General features: G+C 40.6%; 2 protein-coding genes across 2 annotated transcripts; both read right to left on the bottom strand.

Annotated features, from left to right (window-relative positions):
• Nucleotides 1-421: 421 nt before the first annotated feature.
• LOC114355305 (uncharacterized) lies at nt 422-6,441 on the bottom strand. Its single transcript, XM_028308090.1, has 6 exons — nt 5,599-6,441; nt 5,290-5,362; nt 4,129-4,289; nt 2,856-3,002; nt 1,957-2,217; nt 422-1,663 (listed from the first exon to the last, which is right to left on the bottom strand). Exons 2-6 carry the CDS (start codon nt 5,318-5,320, stop codon nt 1,526-1,528), a joined length of 738 nt encoding a protein of 245 aa, XP_028163891.1. The 5' UTR covers nt 5,321-5,362; nt 5,599-6,441; the 3' UTR covers nt 422-1,525.
• Nucleotides 6,442-6,850: 409 nt separating this feature from the next.
• On the bottom strand, nt 6,851-19,011 carry LOC114355274 (venom carboxylesterase-6-like). The gene is made up of 11 exons (XM_028308034.1): nt 18,918-19,011; nt 18,327-18,475; nt 17,250-17,389; nt 15,700-15,842; nt 15,007-15,192; nt 13,447-13,637; nt 11,660-11,828; nt 10,713-10,929; nt 10,109-10,218; nt 8,130-8,265; nt 6,851-7,366 (listed from the first exon to the last, which is right to left on the bottom strand). The coding sequence occupies exons 1-11, from the start codon at nt 18,997-18,999 to the stop codon at nt 7,195-7,197; spliced, it is 1,695 nt and encodes a 564-aa protein (XP_028163835.1). The 5' UTR covers nt 19,000-19,011; the 3' UTR covers nt 6,851-7,194.
• Nucleotides 19,012-19,750: the final 739 nt, after the last annotated feature.

The following is a 19,750-nucleotide window of genomic DNA, read 5'->3' as shown; positions in this document are numbered from 1 at the left end:
GTTTGAATCATAAAGTTAATATTCCTTCGGAAGGAATATTAACTTTATGGTTTGAATACATTCCCCTTTGTGATAATAAATATTATTTAGATTAAACATAATTATTTTGCCATTTATTTTTTTACTACTTGCTTTAAATGTAAATTAGGGTGATTCTTTGTAAATCCAAATAAGTGGTAGAGTCTATGCACTCCCAAAATATTTCAAAAAAGGCCTTTGATTTGGCTTTTTTGCATGCAACGCATAGTCAGCCTTTGACTTATTTTGTTTTAGTTTGTAAGTAATTATAAATAATACCCGAAAAAGTAAAAATATTGAAACAAAAGTTTTATTTTTATTTTAATAACACACAAAAATTACAACAGCTGTAAAGGTAACCCTCATAAGATTTATTAAATAATACTCATTATGATTTTGAATAAAAACGCTTGCTAAATTATTCAAATTATGACCAAGTCATTACTTTTTAAGCTTATTATCCTAACCTAAAGTACATTTAGTTCAAAACTGAAATGTCAGCATAAATAAGCAAATCTGTTGGGTAACATAAATAAAATTATTCCTGATTACTACTAAAACAAAAAACTGCTTTTATTACGTCATCTCGTACATTTTCAAAGTGTTGCGTTTGCGTGTGACGCTAGTTTACTAACTACTTGCGAATTATATTAATATTTTTATTTATGTCGTGTAGAAAGCCGAATACTGAAACGATATTAAAATGAACACAATCAATTTTTGTTTCCCATGATTAGATTGAACACTTTTTTCCATCGAACATCTCTCATCACATTACAATTGTTATAAAATCATCTGAAATTATTTTACAGAATCATACCTATTTATATGAACAGATAGAGTTAGTGTTAACGTCAGGTGACAAGACAATAGTCTTATTACTATGGTACTGACTTTTTATAATAATAACTAAACAGACTTAATTTTGAGCGTCGTAACAGTATTCGACTAAAGTGAATTATTAAATGTTCAATCGACTCTTTATAACTTTATTTCAATGTCATCTTCTGACAACACTAGCCCGGCAAAGAACAAATTTTATTATCAGATGAGACACTACATTTATTTCACCTACTTTAAATAATGTGGTCATGCACGGAAGACGGCACCACTTGCCTTGTTTATATCTTGCAGTGTACTGTTTAAAGATACATACATCAGATCGAATTTAGCCTTCTATTGATGACACCTCACAGTAATGTCACTGGCTACCAGTTTTATTAGTCAATCACACTTCTTTTAAAGAATATAGATAACAGATTCTACAGAATCTCGGTAAGCCAATTCATCAGGAAATTGATCAAATCAATCGCATAGTTGCCTAATTTAAAACATGAATATTAGCAGAAATAGCTGTAGGAACAATTTTTTGGTGAATAGTTGGTTAAATTATTTAAATGAAATAAGTTAAATTGCCATTTTAACTGGTAAACTGTGACATTCACACGACATACATAACTTGTGTACCCATAGCAAACAGCTCTTTTTTATCACAACAGTAAAAAGTTTAGTCTTTTCTAGCGGCCGAGAGGTGTTCCCTCAATGTGCTAATTTCCCGTTCGATGTTTTCTCTTGCAGCCGATTCTAAATCTTCAAACTCTGGTGTGTGAAATAGTTTTGGAATTTGATTGAATTGGTTGAGCACCTGAAACAAAGTGATTAAAATATTAATTATGGAAGACTGTGCAAATTTTCTAACAATTAATGAAACAAAATGTCTAATGCTGCGTTTACACTGCGCGGAAATTAGCCAAGTCAAGTCAAAAAAACAGTGGAGTGGGGATGAATTATGAATGAATTTCATCCCCATTCCTCTGTTTTTTTAACTTGACTCGGCTAATTTCCTCATAGTGTAAAAGCAGCATAAAAGTTTCACTGCAGTTTAATTATAATTATGAGACTCAAATGTCGGCAACCTACTAAAAATGTATGACTCACTTTGATCCTTAGTTCCACATAATGTTCCTGGGTGAGCTTGGAGTATTCCGCCCTCACAAGTTTAGCGTGGGCATCATATTCCTCCTTAGAAGCAGCTAGGACAGCCAGTTCACAGTCCCCGAATAGTTGGAGGTCCCTCAGAGGCGCCGGTCCCGGAGGCGCCGTCGGTGAGCCGCCGCCTGATTCACCTTCACCACAGCTTCCACACCATTGAGCTTCGTCGTCTGTCAGTAAGGCAAGGACGTAGGATGTCAAATCTTGCTGTGAAAAAAATAAGGAAATTTCTCAAAAAGTGTTTTTTTTTTGTGTTAATGATTTCTGCAATCAGTCGCCAGACTATAATAACAGATAATTATGTTGAGGGTCATTTTATTGTTAAAGAGGAGCTGGCCTATGCCTAAGCTGTCTTCTTAAATTACGTGGTTTCTTTTTAGCCTTTTAACCACGTTGTCATTCTCCAGTAATCCATAGGCGAGTGGATTGGGGTGATGAAAAAAAAGTGTTTTCAATGTATCCCAACTATCCCAACTATAATATATCCCAACTAATAATATTATAAATGCGAAAGTAACTCTGTCTGTCTGTCTGTCTGTCTGTCTGTCTGTCTGTCTGTTACGCTTTCCCGCTTAAACCTCGCAACCGATTTTGATGAAATTTGGCATAGAGATAGTTTGAGTCCCGGGAAAGAACATAGGATAGTTTTTATCCCGGTTTTTGAAACAGGGACGCGCGCGATAAAGTTTTTCTGTGACAGACAAAATTCCACGCGGGCGAAGCCGCGGGCGGAAAGCTATATTAGGTATAAAACTGAGCAAATTTTACGGAAGCAACGTCATCTATGTATATTCTATGAGGCTTAAGGTTAACTTTCACGCTTTCGTTCGATCGACGATACATACCGACTGTGGATGTGATCGTAGCAATTCTGTGAGCAGCTTGACCGTGACTTCTGACGGCGTGTGACGCAATACTATAGCCAGCTTGAATGCTGCAGGCTGAACCACATCTTCAATGCCTTTCGATATTAATTTCTGCCAGATACCCGCCTGAAACAAACAATATGAATGACAAAAGTTTAGTGAAAAAAAGATTTAGGATCTTAATACTATAAAAATCCATTAGTCTTCCTCATACAAATCTGTAACGTCATTGAACCAAATAGAGGCGTTTTCTTAGGTAGTATGATAAGCGGAGGAAGCCAGTTATTGTATGGAAAAAAGAATGGCTTGCGTGTCTACATGTGAAACTGTTGTTGAGACTACGACACGGTCATCATTATACTCGCTGCTCCAATTCCATGAATCATTGTCTCATTGAAATGCAAGCTCAAAACAAAGTGTTAGAATCTGAACTTTTGATAGCTAAGTTGGTTGAATTGAAACCTTCAAAATTACTCCCAAATAATAATCAAACTGTGTTGGTTCATATAGATTCTTGGTGGATAGTTGGTACCTACTTGAAAAACCATTTTGAATTTCTGTCAGCGCGCCAGATCGCATCAGCTTTGGTTAAGAATTATTCATCTTTAATGCAAAGTTTCACTTTCAAGTTCAACCTAGCGCGTAAACAATATTGAAAACAAACTTAGAGCTGTTTTTTATTCACATTACATACTCTACATAAAATATTATTCACATATTCAATGAATAAGAAAATAAGGTGAAAATGTCGTCAGAGATTAAATCGAGGACTTATGAAGGTTATTTCTAAAATAATCCTACTGTAATGCTGATTTTGGAAGCACAAAAGAAAGAGACATTATTTGTTCTGCTGCATATCAGCATCAGCATCAAAGAACTCGCAAGGATCTTCTGCATTTTCCATTCTTTTCTTGAATGGTCATTGCTATTAGTAGATTTTCATGGTGTTGTGTTATACTTAGAAGTTAGCGGGAATTGAACCCACGACCTCACGCTTGCCGGGCGACTGCTCTTCCAACTGAGCTACTTAGACACTAGATGAACCCGTTGAAATTTTCAAGTTACGGCCAGCGTGTGTTTCATCAATGTTGGGTATACCTACCCTATAATTTATCCATTCTGATACAGGGTTCTTCCTAGTAGAGTGCTAAAATCGTAGGTAATTTTTATTCTTTCATTAAAGCTCATTTTTAAGCTGTTTTTAGATATCTAGCACTAGCATAGTCGCATTTTGAATAACCACAGATCGTACCTGATACGCCACACAGTTCCTGATGGAGTGCCACAAGGCATCCGAGGGCGATGTGTCCACGATCTGCTTCCAGGCGTCGTCGGCGTCGGGCGCGCGCAGCGTGCCGCACGCAGCACGCCACATGCGCGCCGCCGCGCACCCCTCCCGCTCCCCCGCGGGTACTGAGACAAAACAAGACAGGACTTGCAATTTAAACATTCAATGTGCAATTTTCAATCATCGGGGAACCAGTCGCAGCGTACCATCCCTATATTGTTGTCATTCCACCAGCTCGCACTAAGCGTTTCAATGACTTTTTTATAATGCGAACAGCTAGGGACTGGAATTCGTTGCCTGCTGCTGTCTTTCCCGGAGACTATAATCCGGGCCTTTTCAAGGCGAGAGTAAATAGGCACTTACAGGGCAGATATTATGTACCATCCTAGACTGCATCCCACTTAACATCAGGTGCGATTGTGGTCAAATACCTGCCTTGTTATGCATAAAAAAAACCAGACTTTATAAACTATTTTATTGTCTAGATTTTTCTGGCATTTGACTCCTGAATTATCATGCATACAGTGTCGGACCTGTCGGATGACCAACCTGGATGGTGGTTGTGATATTTCATGCATATTGTAGGCATGCATAGAGAAAAAAATAACGATATAAATAGGTAGAATCACCAGAACTAACGGTCCTATGATATTGAAATAATATTGTTTTCTTCACCGATTCATATACGTTAATTTAGATTATACGACGTGATTACTGGCTATGTTATAACTATAAGAAAAATACTGAACATTTTAATAAGCACCTACGAAGTTAATATTCCTTTCCCTTTTGTAGGGTAGTACTACTGTTTAATTAACAGTATCATAACAGCACCAATCACACACGTAAACAAGAACACGTTTACACGTTGTGTTGATTGAGTATCAGTTCTCAATAAAATCTGGGACAAAATTGGGTACAACAGAAATAGGCACAAACTTATTTTCACTGACCATTCTCCCTCTTAGCACTAAAGCATTTAGGTACCTAATCTATGGACCGAAGGGCATTAATCGATAATTTTAACAACACTGTCCGCACATAACTGTCAATGTGTCACGTGATAAGTAGAAATTTCAACCACACTTTCAACTTTCAGCACTGTAAATAAACAAAAATAATCACCTCCCATATCGGGTTCCTTCCACCAGCTCATCGCTAGCTTGAGAGATTCTAGGCTGCGAAGTCCAGCCGTTAGCTGTGAAAGAACAAAATGATGTGTTACAAATGCTCAGAGTAAAAACTTCGTTACAAATTCAAGGTCAACGTCGTCGACTTGACCGATCTCCCCCCTCTAGGGAAAATTTACATCTGAAAAAATATTACATGGAAAAGACCTCACCTCTTCCAGTTTGTAAAAAGTCACTGCTATTTTAAAACTCGTGAAAGTAGCAACAATTAAAATTAAATCCTAATCCAGAAAGGTGAACCTACCTGAAAATTCCAGGTTTATCCTGGCTGGCTGGGAATAAAATCTCCAATTTTTATTGACAGGCGTGGAGGGCGCTCTCGCTCGAATGATGTAGCGCGCGGCCGCTCTGAGGGGAGGAGAGCGGGCGCAGTGATGTGTGCTACGGAACGTTATCGACAATCGATGCTGCGTGCAGCTAAGCAGGGATTAATATTAAGCTGTTTCTTTGGAATTGCTCTTTTTGCTGTAACGCGCTCAAAAACAATTTACTGCTTTTCTTTACGAAATGTCATATCGAAAGATAATTTCTAGCTAAATCAGATAGCCAGTTTTTACAGAATAGGTTTAACCTTTATTTCAAGAGAAATTGGTTAGACCTATTTTGTTTGTTATCGTTTTCCAATACCTAAATAATAATGTCCTCTTTATAAGATTTCCAAACTATTCATTACAAATAAATCTATGAATCGATTTATTTGAGTACGAACATCACTAGATGTCAAGGGAGTGAAGTCGACGCATGCGTGAGGGCGCGCGGCTTGAACTTCACGAGAGGGATAATTTTTTCACCTTTTCAGTCTTGTGGTATTATGTACTTTATGCGAAAGGCATTAAGAATCAATTTGCAAAAAATACTTGGAATGTCGAAATTGAATCTTAGAAATGAGTGTTTTACTGCTCTAGCAATAAGGTTTTAAATTAGATTTACATTTAATCGTGACTCAGCGGGCTTGAACCATTATCCCTGAACTCGACCTAGGAAATACCATTTTGTAGGAATGCCTGGAGTTTGGTAACAAACCCCCAGAAATAAAATGTGTTTTATGGAGGGCCGGCGGAATTTGCTGCCCGCATAAAATAAGTCTAATGTGGTGCCTTACATTTTTTGACCACATTTAATTCGGTAGATGTTTTAAAAGTAACGCACGTAGTTTCAGTAATAAAAGAGCTTTCAATAGAACTCAGCAAAGTAAATCTTAGAGGTAGAAGGAACATAGTTAGGAAGAGGATGGTAGACGGATACTAAATAGGTAATAATAATATGTTGTTCCTATTGCTCTGGGTGTCTTCTGTGTAGGCAATTAATAGGTAACGTAGGCTACTTATAAAAAATTCGTATGAGATGCGAGACTTAACACTAAAAAATATGTAATAACTTTTTTACTAGTTTTTTTTTTATTTGCCAGGCAGGTAAGTATCTGTATAAGTGTAGTAGGTAAGTTAGTATTTACACGCATTTTTATTAGTAAGATAAGTAAGTAAACTGTCCAAGGATATTTATAGCTTATTTATTTCATAATTTCAGACAATAAGTAATGTTTAGGATTGTCTGATTCTCACTTCGAACGAAGATTGGAGTCTTTTGGAGCGTTTGCCCAGAAATAGTCATTATACAGGGTGTTAGGTAAATGGGTATATGAGCCGACTAGCCCCTGTTAACATGGGCATAATTATAAATGGTATGGTGAAGTCAGAAATTTGATATCATCATTTTATTTTTTTTAATTTTCATACAAAATACATTTTATAAAATCCGATTTGTATGACCATATTAACATGGGCTAGTGTCGGCTCATATACCCATTTACCTAACACCCTGTATATTATTATCTGAAGCCCTAATAGTCCAAGGGATAGAGTTCGTCCCACAGCTTGAAGCGGTCCTCGAAAATTCGCGCGCGAACGCTGAGCGGCTCGGCCACGCGCAAATATTTGCGCTCGGCAGGCGTCATGGCGGGCCAGTGCACGGTCAGCTCTGGTTGGTTTTCAGACGGTGGCGGGTTCGGGTCTCTGGAAGGACATTTCTATTTAATTATTGTTCAAAAATGGCTTTGTGTTTGTAGAAGCCAGTTGTGTTGCCCTCTCTGGAAGAGAAAATTTTTTTTTTAAATAATATCGTTCGCCTCCTGTCACATAATAAAAAAAAATTAGCAAGTTAACCCCTTGTGGTAAAATATGATTGCGTAGTTGTGTGTGGGGGGTACACAGTACACTACAATAAATTGTAGTCGAGTAGTGACGGGGTTCGAACCCGCGTTCCTCGGAAATCGAATCAGATATTCCGACACCTTTAACCGTTCGGTTATTGTCGCTTGTTCTGTGCTCAGATATATGTACTTACTTTGTATGGTAATGGTACATGAGTAAAGATTCTCTACTGATGTGACAATAGCTTAGTGTTTATATATTCAATTCCATTCTGATCGTACATTTGGATAGAGAGATTTACACCATGACAATAGGCTAATAATAGGCGAGCGCCTTTTTGACACAAAAATATGCGTGTATAGTTTTAAGTCCCTTTGTTCTATTTTTTATTTTTTCTTTTTGTGTCAAATAAAGTTTTTCTTATCTTATAAAACCTTTCTTAGTCCATCAATTATTTATCAAAAATATTAGACACTTATTTAGTACTTGCAAAGTTATTGCGTTGAATTTCCTTGTGACGTCACAAAGTTCCTACACTAACCACGTCTTGACGTCACGGGCTTTTTCTTGCACTTGACGCGCTATATCTCTTTCAATTGACGTGGTATTGTGAACGCTGTATTACCCGTATCTCGCGAAGTTGTACCAGATGGTGGTCATGCGGTCGACCATGAATGAGTCCCGGCTGTGGTCGGCCGGGATGGCGGGGTAGCGGAAGCTCAGCGTGAACAGGTAGAGCATGTCGTCGTGGTGCGCCGCGCCTGGGGACATTAAATATAAATATAAATAAATATCATTGGACATTAAACCTCCGACGACCTGATAAAGGTAGCGGGAAGGCGCTGGATGCAGGCCGCTACCAACCGTGCGATGTGGAAGTCATTGGGGGAGGCCTATGTTCAGCAGTGGACGTCCTGTGGCTGAAATGATGATGATGATGATGATGGACATTAAACACTACGCTTCTAGTCCCAAACTAAGCAAAGCTTGTATTATGGGTACTAGACAACGGATATAAACATACTTAAATACTTTTTTTTTGTAAATACATACATATTATATGTACCTACATAGAAAACACCCAGACCCGTCACAGAAACTAAAATACCTGTTTGTATTATTATTATAAAGAGCTGTGGTTTTCTGAATAAAGAAAAATAAAATACTTACAATAAAATTCATCATTTCAATTTCTGCCCGACCGGGAATCGAACCCGGGACCTCTCGGCATAGTAGTCCGTTCTGAACCACTACACCAAACGGCCGACCTATCTATCTATAGCAGCCTTTAGGTTCGCCTTCGAACATAGGCCTCCTCTTCCACCCTCCAGATATTTTATGTGTCGCGTTAAGACCCATGTCTTTTCTATTTTAGAGGTGTTGTCACTAGCCAAAGGTTTATTCCACTTTGATCCCGCAGGTGATCCAGTTTGATCACTTTGCGAACACATTGCGTCAGCGTGCAACGCACACCCTGCACTATAGGCACAGAATAAGTAATAGTACAGGTACAGAAGGATTACTCCGCAAGACGATTTAAATAAATGCGAGTCTTGCTACGACGCGATTCAGTGGAATTCAGCTCGCACAGCACTACGTACCTACAATTTTATTCACCTACAAGTTTTGTCTCTTTCTATCGCGTGCCTCTGAACTCTTCTTACGCTGTTAGGGTTGCTGTCTAGTAAAAAAATAATTAATCTACTTACTTGTAATGAGGTACGTATGTAGGTAAGTATGCATTCATTATGGAAGGAAAACCTTCATAGTAGGTTAGGTTCCTATACTATCCTAAGAATTATTTATTACCTACATGGCCAACATACCTTTCAGCATCTTTGGGAAGCGAAAAAAAAAGATAAATCCGGTAGATTACTTTTCGAATTTAAACACCCGAACGCCGCACAATATTTCTTTCTCTTTATGTCCACTTTTAAATAATACTTCGATCATAGAATTATAATCATACTACAACGCATGCCAGCGTCCTGACGGGCGCGCGCGTGACACTCGACTGATATAATACCCGCCGGCGGGGCGCTTCGCTGTAGGTAATTATCGGATGTACCGCGCAGAGTGAGCCAGGCCTGCTATAGGTTAAGCCGCCCCTCTAGAATAAACCCAAGAGCTAAGAAAACTTTTTACAGATATAATTTGTAATGGGTGGCACTGCTCAGTTTACTCTTGTTTTTATTTTTTTCTTCTTCCATTATTATGGGCCACTGTCATGTCTATGTAATTGCCTGTATTTGTATGATGTTCATTATTATAAATGTATCTTTCTTTCTTTAAAAAAAAAACTTGAAAATAGAAAGAGCTTCGCTCTGGTCTTAGATTGGCGAGTTGCTGTCTCTTGTGTCACAGGGTAACGGGACTATTCCCACCTCTCATTCCCACCGTTATTCGTTAAGATGGAACAAACGAAAGAAGATGGACACGGGAATGGGACCACATGCACCGTTTACTACATTGGTATTATTTACTGGGTAAAATATTTGCTACCTTTGCCAAAAATTGAAATAAACCAAAAAAATAAAATGGTCACCAATTCTGATGTCAGGTTGGCTGACAACTTTCTCGACAAATATAAAAGTAGGGTCTTACCTCTAGGCTTCATCGTGACGCTATCTTCGTACCAGCTGTGGTTGCCGATGTATGCAAACTCATAGTAGAATACCTTGCGCGGCGAGTGGCGGCACATCAGGTTCGCCATCCTGAAGATATGAATATCATTACTGTAAATTATGAAAAATCTAAAACGTTAAAATTACGGTATCGTTGTGGCCAATGAAATGCTGTCATAGTGACATTGACGTAATGTCAATGTCACGCTAGAATCAAACGTGAGAATAGAGGGACGCGCGGAGACGATCCCCCGCGCTTTTGATGCTATGTGATAAATTGTATGTAAAATAAGGCAATATAGTGTGAAAGTTGAGTATTCAGTGTTTTATTTATGAAAATAAATCTACCTGCCTCTAATATTACTTAATGATACGCATAAAACCGTTCCAGCCCATACAATGTGTATAGCTGATAAGCGAACAATAAAAGGAGGCTGACAATAGTGACTGAGTTTCTTGCGCTGCTTCTTCTCAGCACTGGCCCATTTATTGTCCCGAAGCAGTGGTAGGGTTAATACTGGGACGTGTAAAAGTGCTTTTTAAAAGCCTATTTGCAAAAATAAATAAGTTTTATGAGTTTTTACCTGTGCGTGTTAAATCCAACTATAGCATCTCCGTATATCTTCCCCAAGGCGAAAGCGCTTTTGTCGTCGTTCTTTAGCGGCCACTCCTCAAGGTATGCGTCCTTCAGTCTGTTGGCAACGAGAGATGCGTTCTCCTTTGGAAGTTGGAAAGAGATGGGCGCTATCTGTTCCCACTCCGCGTTCATTCGCGTTAGTAGAGTCTCGTTTCTGACAACATCTGGAATAAATACAATAATTTTAAAGTTCAATAGACTATATATACTACATCCAATGATGACTGAAATATGGACTGGTTTGAAAGATGGGGTGTCAACACTTCTAGTGGGTTTGACCTAAGAGTTATAAATAGAGGAAACAAAAGTAGTTGCTTAATAATAATTGGTCTTGACACAGCTGCAGCAGTGTTAGCGACATAAATATTATTCTTCTGCCTCGCCTTATCCCGTTACGAGGGGTCGGCTTTTCCAATCATTCGCCGCGATTTGATTCTACCTTGAACGTCTTGTTCATGGAGTCCCAACACTGTCATGTCCTTTTGGACATTCCACCAGGGGCTAACGACTTTATGATGAATAAAAAACATTCTGTTTTGGAAGGGATGCCAGTTATTCTAATTCGAAGGCTGAGTTTTTCGCTTCTATGTACTTGTAGGTAAATAATAATAAAAATGATTTGATTTGATAGTAGCTGGCAGTGATGTCTCAATTATTAAAGTATCTTGTGCAGAGTTGCACTATCTTATTTCAATTGTAACAGTAACATTATCCGGTGCTTTTTGTATGGAGTTTGACAGATTTTTGACGTTTGGCAAAGTTAAAGTAAAATGGTACAACTCAGCCTATAGCCCAAAAAGTGATAATAAATTTTCAATAAATAACCTAATGCAGCATGAGAAATTCTGATCTTGGATTGTAATACAACCCAATGCAGAGGTCGCTATAACTCACTGAAAGCATTCCAGAAGAACTCGTCGGTAGTCTGGCTGATGATGTGCGGGACGGCGTGCATTTTCCCCTCACGGATGGCATCCGCTGGTTGGATGGCTAAGAACCGCTCCTGACCGAAGTCCAGCTCCACTACCGGCTGCCAGATGCCCACTGGGTCCCAGCCGAATTGCTATATAAACAGATTTATTTATTTTATCCATATACTCACGTCCGAAATACCACAGTGTCTCAAGTCGAAAGTAACTATTTGACCAATGCGTGTTGCCAGTGATGGTATACGGATCTGAGACGTGGTCGCTTACTATGGGTCTCATAAGAAGGCTCAAGGTCACCCAAAGGGCGATGGAGCGGGCTATGCTCGGAGTTTCCCTGCGTGATCGAATCAGAAATGAGGAGATCCGCAGGAGAACCAAAGTAACCTACATAGCTCGCAGAATTTCTAAAATCAAGTGGCAGTGGGCGGGGCACATAGCTCGTAGAGACGATGGCCGTTGGGGCAGGAAAGTTCTCGAGTGGCGACCACAGGCTGGAAGACGTAGCGTGGGCAGGCCTCCTACTAGGTGGACCGACGATCTGGTAAAGGTCGCGGGAAGAGCCTGGATGCGGGCAGCGCAGGACCGTTCATTGTGGAAAACCTTGGGGGAGGCCTTTGTCCAGCAGTGGACGTCATTTGGCTGAAACGAACGAACGATCCACAACGAGGATGCTCTTGGCCTGTATCTCACCTGATGGTAAGTGATGATCAGGCCGAAGGTGGAAGCGAGCTTCACCTCAACCACAGAGGAACTGGCTATCTTATCTTTAACTGCCGGAACACAATGCTGTTAACATTGTTGTTATGGCGACAGACTTAGGTAAGATGGTGGTAGCTAGCCAGGCGGACTTAGAACAAGCCCTATCACCAACCAAACCGAAAAGAAAAATCTGCCCCCACTGGGAGTCGAACCCGGCACCTCTGCGTCTGAAGCAGGTGGTCTTACGACTAGACCACAGAGGCTTTGGTGTTGTTCTTGTTGGTTTTATTTATTCTACTTAATTTTTCCAAATTATTCAGCCGGTGGAATAAGAGAACACTCATCGTCAAATACTTCGCGTCTCCCGAACGGATAAAAGTTGTTAATAACACCTTATCGAGTTGAAGTTTAAAACCTAAATCTTGGTTAACGGGATTATTACTATTACCAACTCTCGTTCCTCATGCAGCTTGATCGCTAATAAAAATCCAATTAGTGAAGGCCAAGTTTGTCCCGAGGGACAGTAAGATGATATTGGATACGAAATGAAATTAATCCGAAGACAATCTTGGTAGAACAATCCGATCGAGCTAACTGTCACCTCACTTGAATGCGAGTCTCCCTTCCATTTACTCGTAAGTGCATCTACCCGCGTTCGTTTCGTTCCATCCGTACCCGAGCGTCGATGTGACGTCATGGCTGCCAGAGTAGTGCCAAGTTAACTCAATCGGGTTGTTTTTTTTTTAAATCGAAAGTTATAAACAATGAGAGCAAGGTATCTAAGTACCCTTGTTAACTGTAAGTACATAATGTTACAGTCAAAATCGGTCAAATTCAGTCAAAAGTGGTTTTGACTGATGCCCTTGGTCAATATCGCTTTTGACTGAATTTTCCAGTCAAAAGTGGTTTAGACCAAGCGCTGATTTACGCACTCAAAACCACTTGAGTGCAAAAATCAGTCATAAGTGGTTTTGATCGACTATGAGTTTTGACTGTAACTCATACCTACACACAAATTGAGATGGTAATTTGATAAATGAAATGTCTTCTTACATAAAATCCAAACAGCGAGTTGCCCAGCTCTCTATAGCTCTTGGACTTGAGGCAGTCGATGATGACAGAGGAGTTGTCGTAGGGACAGTTGAGGATCTGAGCCTGCTTTACAGCAAGGTCAAATTGGTGGTGGAACAGCGGCTCCTTGCCGATGGGAGAGCCGCTTATGGAGATGCCTCGATGGAAGAGACCTGGTTATAAATCAAATCAAATCATTTATTTTCATTACATGTGTGGTTTGACAGTTATAAGTATAAAAAGAGTTGTAACCAGAACAGGTCTGTTTTGTGGAAAATATTTAATCTTATGCTGATATTTAAGGTTCTGACTTCGGGTATGCTCGTGCGGTAACTGCAACTGACGTCATATTCGGGTTCGCCGACCACGTATTTAACCAAGATGCCAAAATGATTGTTAGATCCTCATATCATCATTACAGGTCATTTGGTTACTGCTGAAGGAGTGTACTTGTTATCATCATCATTTCAGCCGGACGTCCACTGCTGAACATAGGCCTCCCCCAATGATTTCCACAATAGCCGGTTGGTGGTGGCCTGCATCCAGCGCTTTCCTGCTAAGTACTTTTATGAGGTCGTTGGTTCACATTGTGGGTGGACGTCAGCGCCCATCTTTTTTTACTAGAACCAAATGGAGAATTTGATGTAAAAACCTATTCAGGCCAGTCAGCTTGGACAGTTCAGCTTATCCCTTGGTCATCTCATACGACATCCACGGAAAGAGTGTAAGTGGTCCTATTCTATCAGTCCTATTTTGTTTATTTTTTATTTATATTAACCGGCAGGCAGTGGTGACTGGGTTTGTTGCGGCGCTTCTTCTCAGCACTTGCCAAATATAGGAAAGGTTGGTGTACTAAGGTTTCTGGACCATTTGGCCAGGATAATTATTTTGATCATTTTAATTACTATGATCATCAGATTTTTGGTCACTTTACCACTGCAGGATATGACCGACAATCTCTAACTTACCTGGGCAAATGGAGGATTGGACTCCTTACACTGGCCAAATGGGTTGGGAAAACTGATGTTTTTTGTCCCATGGTCATCTCTTTCGACATCTACGGGAAGAGTAGAAGTCGTCTTATCCTGCCTATCTGTATTCAGTATACATTAGTGTTTAGTTTAGTGTGTAATAATTAGCAGGCCTCCCACTAGGTCAGTCTTTCCCAAAGTGGGCGATAACGCCCCCTTGTGGGCGCTGCAGCTTAAAGGGGGGCGGTAAGAGACCCAGAAAAAAAATCGGGACGTTGTGTAGAGGCTTGGGAGGCGTCATCTACTAGGAGGACTCTTAGACACCGACTGAGCTCGAATCTTGACTACAAAAATGGGGGGCGCTAAAAAATAATTTATTCTCTAAGTGGGCAGTAGACTAAATAAGTTTGTTAACCGCTGCACTAGGTGAACCGACGTGCCGGTGTAGAACCTAGATGCGGGCAGTGTAGGACCGTTCGTTGTGGAAATTCTTGGGGGAGACCTTTGTCCAGCAGTGGACGTTGTTTGGCTGAAACGAACGGACGGAAAAGACATTAGTGTTTTAACTTACCTTTGGACATAGGCGAGATCATGTGCAGCAGAACACTAATAGAGCCCGCACTGACTCCCGTGATGGTGACCAAGTTGGGGTCCCCGCCGAAACCCCTGATGTTCCTCCGCACCCACTTCAGGGCAACCACCTGGTCTTTGAAGCCGTTGTTGCCGGGGGCTAACTCATCGCCAGTGCTGAGAAAACCTGGGATAGTCAATTAGTTTTAGATACGGAAACATTTTCATTACTACTCCAACTACTTACTTTGTAACCAAGATCTAGATCTCGCTTAGAAAATAGTCAGTGATTTCTCTCCATGCATTGCATGTTGGTGACTAGCAAGTAACAAATTTAAAAAATCATTAATTTCTGATCAGTTTACGAATAAAGATTAAGGAGTTGAAGGTGATCTAAGTAAGGCCAGCTAACTTGGGGTGGGGACCCTCTTAATTAATATTAGAGTTCTACTTGATTGCCAAAACAATGAATTGATGTTATGGTGGTAAGATTTGAGAGCTTTTGTTGTACGATTGAGTCCCAGACGGCATTAATTAATGTCATAACAATTGATTATCTATTGTGTCTAGATTCGCGGACCTTGAAGGATTAAGTAAATCCAACCCACAGCTCCAGAATGACTAGGTATTTGCCGTAAAATACTGCTAGTATATGGGCTAAACCATTGCTCTACTATAGGCTAAAACTACTCACCAAGCGAGCCCAGCCTGTAGTTGATGGTGACGAGCACTAGATCCTTGTCCAGCAGATAGTGCGGGCCGGCCACGTCGCTGCGGCCCGTCATCGAGTAGAAGCCGCCCGGGTGGATGAAGAACACCACTGGTAGCGGCTTGGATCTATGCCATACAATAACGATTAAGGCCCAGAATCNAGTCCTAAGGCACCCCCTGGTACCCCCCAGGATTTTGGGGTTACCACCGATTCGAAGATTGAAAGAATCGACCGCAGATATGCAGATGTGCCAGTGAGTACTTATCTGCGCGACTTGTGTCACCCCCTGACGCTTGGCACCCGGGGCGGACCGCCCCCCCCTTACGCCGCTACTGCCCAGAACAGACGATGAAACGCAACTGCAACGAAACTGCAACTTTCTGATGATTCTGATGAATGAAACTGAAACTGAAAGTTTCAAACTGGTCGCGTCATGTGTGGTCTCTCAACGGACGCTATGGCAGAAACTTAGATGCAACTCAAAAGTAACTAGCAGTTGCAGTTTCGTTTCACCGTCTGTTCAGGGCCTAAGGGACCCCCACACTAGCTTCAACAACAACAAGTCAAGTTTTTTTGCGAGACAATCTTGGGCTGCAAAGGATATTCGTGTGAATGATAAGAATTAAAACACGTTTACTACTATACACCGTGAAATATTAGTGGTTGTTTTCCCGCGGCAGAATGATATTTACCTTTAGTAGTACTATCGAATCGTGCGAGTTATTTTTGAAGAAACAATAGTCTTTTTTACAAAATGTGACGTAAGTATTTGGATACTGCCTGCCTCACGAAATCAATATTTAAAGTAAAAGAAGCTCTCGCACTATGTAGGTAATACCATAATACCTACAGCATAAACTGAATCGCACACGCTCCGTCAGGCAATTTTTTAATTTGAATTAAAAAAAACTTCCTTAATCCATTGTACTAGTAAGATAGAATCATTTTACTGCGGGAAAACAACCACTAACATTTCACGGTGTATAGAAGGGATCTGCAAGAAACAAGATGTCTTAGTGGAAAAGAACCCTAAACCAATAGCGTTGCATTCTTGTCCAGAGTGTGTCCCTACTCCCTATGCATTTAAAAGTATCGGAAAACGAAAGTGATAAAAATAACATTTAAATTGGTAATTAATTAGTTACCTAAAGAAAATAATTGTTCCTTATTTATGATGTTTGGACTGATAAGGAAAGTGACTGATATTTTCCTGCTGTGCGTCAATTAAGTACCTAGATATAAAGTGGGTCATGAAGTAAGTAATAAATCATTAGGAAGGTATAGGTAGGTACCTACATGTAAAAAGAACAAACGATAAAAGGAGATTCTGCTAGTGAAAATGCTATTAAGTAGGTAGGTACTGCACTTATCTTGGTTTTACTTAATTTTTCTGAGTTGAGTGTTGCTTAGATACGCGTCGCTTACGCCTCCGTCTTGACTGATCAACACTTTCCACAAAGTGCGATGTAAGCCAAGAGTAGGTACACTACCGAAACTACGGCGTATTTAGTGTTGACGATATTGCTACAAACCTATGGCTCCTAGGGGTGTAGACGTTGATGGTAAGACAGTCTTCGTCGACGTAGTAGTCATCGGGTGCGATGAGCGGGCACGCGGGGCCGTCGTCACTTGCGTTCACTTCGCCCTTGTAAGATAGGATGGGCTTGGGAGGCTGCGGACATAGTAGGCATATTGCTAGAGAACATTATCCATACTAATATTATAAATGCGAAAGTAACTCTGTCTGTCTTGCTTTCACGCCTGAACCACTGAACCGATTTTGATGAAAGGCATAGAGATAGTTCGAGTCCCGGGAAAGGACATAGGATAGGTTTTATCCCGGTTTTTGAAAGAGACGCGCGCGATAAAGTTTTTCTGTGACAGAAAAAATTCCACGCGGGCGAGCCGCGGGCGGAAAGCTCGTAAAATCATATTATACTCTAAAGCAGTGTTCCTATGACCACTGTACACTACTGCTCTAGAGTCTAGTTCTAGACTTCAAATCAAATCAAATCAAATTTCTTTATTTGCGTAATTCCAGGTACATAAGTGGTCTTACATAGATTTGGTAGGTTTCACTGAAATTTGCTCAAACTAGGTTATGATACTCAGTATCTCGGCCAGAAAGGAGCAGAAAACTGCAGAAAGGGGTCCGGGGGTACCAAAGGGGGTCCATTAAAAAAACACTTAATTTTTTTTTTTCGAAAATAGCAAAAAACATAGCGATCAAAAAAAGGTTAGCCTGTATCTCGGTATCAGTGCAAGGATATCATGAGGTACCTATATGGGAGACCACAATTAGTTTTACTTTGAAAACAAGATCAGTTGTTATGTTGTTGAAGGTGGTGTAGGATAAATAGATCTTTACTGATAGTTTGACATTCTGACCGATGGGATATTTTTATCCTTACCAAATAACAAATTCAACAATCAAAATTAAAATCGAACAATTATTATACAAGGAAAAACAGATCTACCTAACCACTTATACCCACTCGTTTGAAATCTAGACTAAGTAGAACTCGCTCCACTGGAAAGATCCGGATCCCAGACATCAAGGTTGATAATACCTGAATTCTACCAACTACCAACTTTGTGAAATAAGTCACCTGGAACCTCAATTTCCCAACAGGCGGCTCAGCATACTTGATGCCCCGGTACGCCTCGAACTGACGTCCCCGCCGTGACGTCATCCATGACCCTCGGAACTGGCCCGAGGGCGACCTGACGAGGGGACCCTCATCGGACGGGCCGTGCTCTATGGTGGAAAAACGGCACTGCAGTAGGTAAACAGTTTGACAGGAAAAGTCCTGGCTGATCCTTCAATAGATGACCAGCTACAAAACCTCTACGTCGTCAGTTGATCGATCTACTTATTAGTATGGGAAAATTAATTAGATTTTAATCATTCCAGCATTTGTTTGTATAACGGCATATCTAAATGTCAGTAGGCATCCTTATTGCCAATGAATAACTATAAATACGAGTAATACATTCTGCATAGCATTTATGAAATACAAATTAAGTAGGTACCTATATTATAGAAATCGTAATGTCTTGAGGTTTGCTTTGTTCTTTTTCAGGACAATTACTTATAGTGGATTTTTTAAAATTGTTTTTTCCTGGAAATCCTAAGGGCTTCAGTTTGCTATTGGAACCTAAACTTTTCTCCCTACAATTTACGTCACTTTTTTATTTACCTCCATGTTTCTTCTCCGCATGACTCTTGCACGCGCTCGCGCACGCCAGCACGACACAAAACAACACACTCGCGCGCCACATCACGTCTAGTACTGCGCGCGCAGTTTGCAAGTCGCTTTATATGACCACTTGCACTTGTAAGGTGCGATGCACAGTGCCAGTATTTTTCGAGATTGTTTTCCCTGTGGGCTACCGTCTTATGGTCCTGTAAGACGAGAAATTGATTGGAGGAATGCAGTAGCGGCGTAAGGGGGGGGCGGTGGGGGCGGTCCGCCCCGGGTGCCAATCATCAGGGGGTGACACAAGTCGCGCAGATTAGTACTTACTGGCGCATCTGCATGGCAAATCTGCGGTCTATGTCATGATACGTCATCGTACCCCGGTACGATACGATTGTCTTTCAATCTCCGAATCGGTAATCCCAAAATCCTGGGGGGTACCAGGGGGTGCCTTAGGNGGGGGGGGGGGGGGTGATCGCCCCGGGTACCATGCTACGCCGCCACTGGAGGAATGGATAGATCCTGAAAATTAGAGTTGTAAGGTAGAGCGGCGTAGCGTAAAATTAATTTACCTTCAATTTTAATGTGTATGTAGATAGTATTACCACAGAATAATAATAAGTATGGTATTACACGCATCGCATCTAACTTGGAATCAGGTCTTCTGATTAGATCAGATTATCTAACGTTGTTTTTGAGGGTCACCCGTTTTTGGGGAGACAAAGTGTGCCCCCAGTCCCTACCTTACAGTAAGTCGACTCTTATTTTTAAAGATTGTTAACGAAGCGTGACTCATGCATGTGCAAATGCGTTTATATCAACATAATAGATAG

Source organism: Ostrinia furnacalis, unplaced genomic scaffold, assembly GCF_004193835.3.
Source record: "Ostrinia furnacalis isolate ACB-3 unplaced genomic scaffold, ASM419383v2 OfSCF2378, whole genome shotgun sequence".
NCBI lineage: Eukaryota > Metazoa > Arthropoda > Insecta > Lepidoptera > Crambidae > Ostrinia > Ostrinia furnacalis.
Note: the sequence above shows the minus strand (reverse complement) of the source record. Positions and strands in the feature narration are given on the sequence as shown.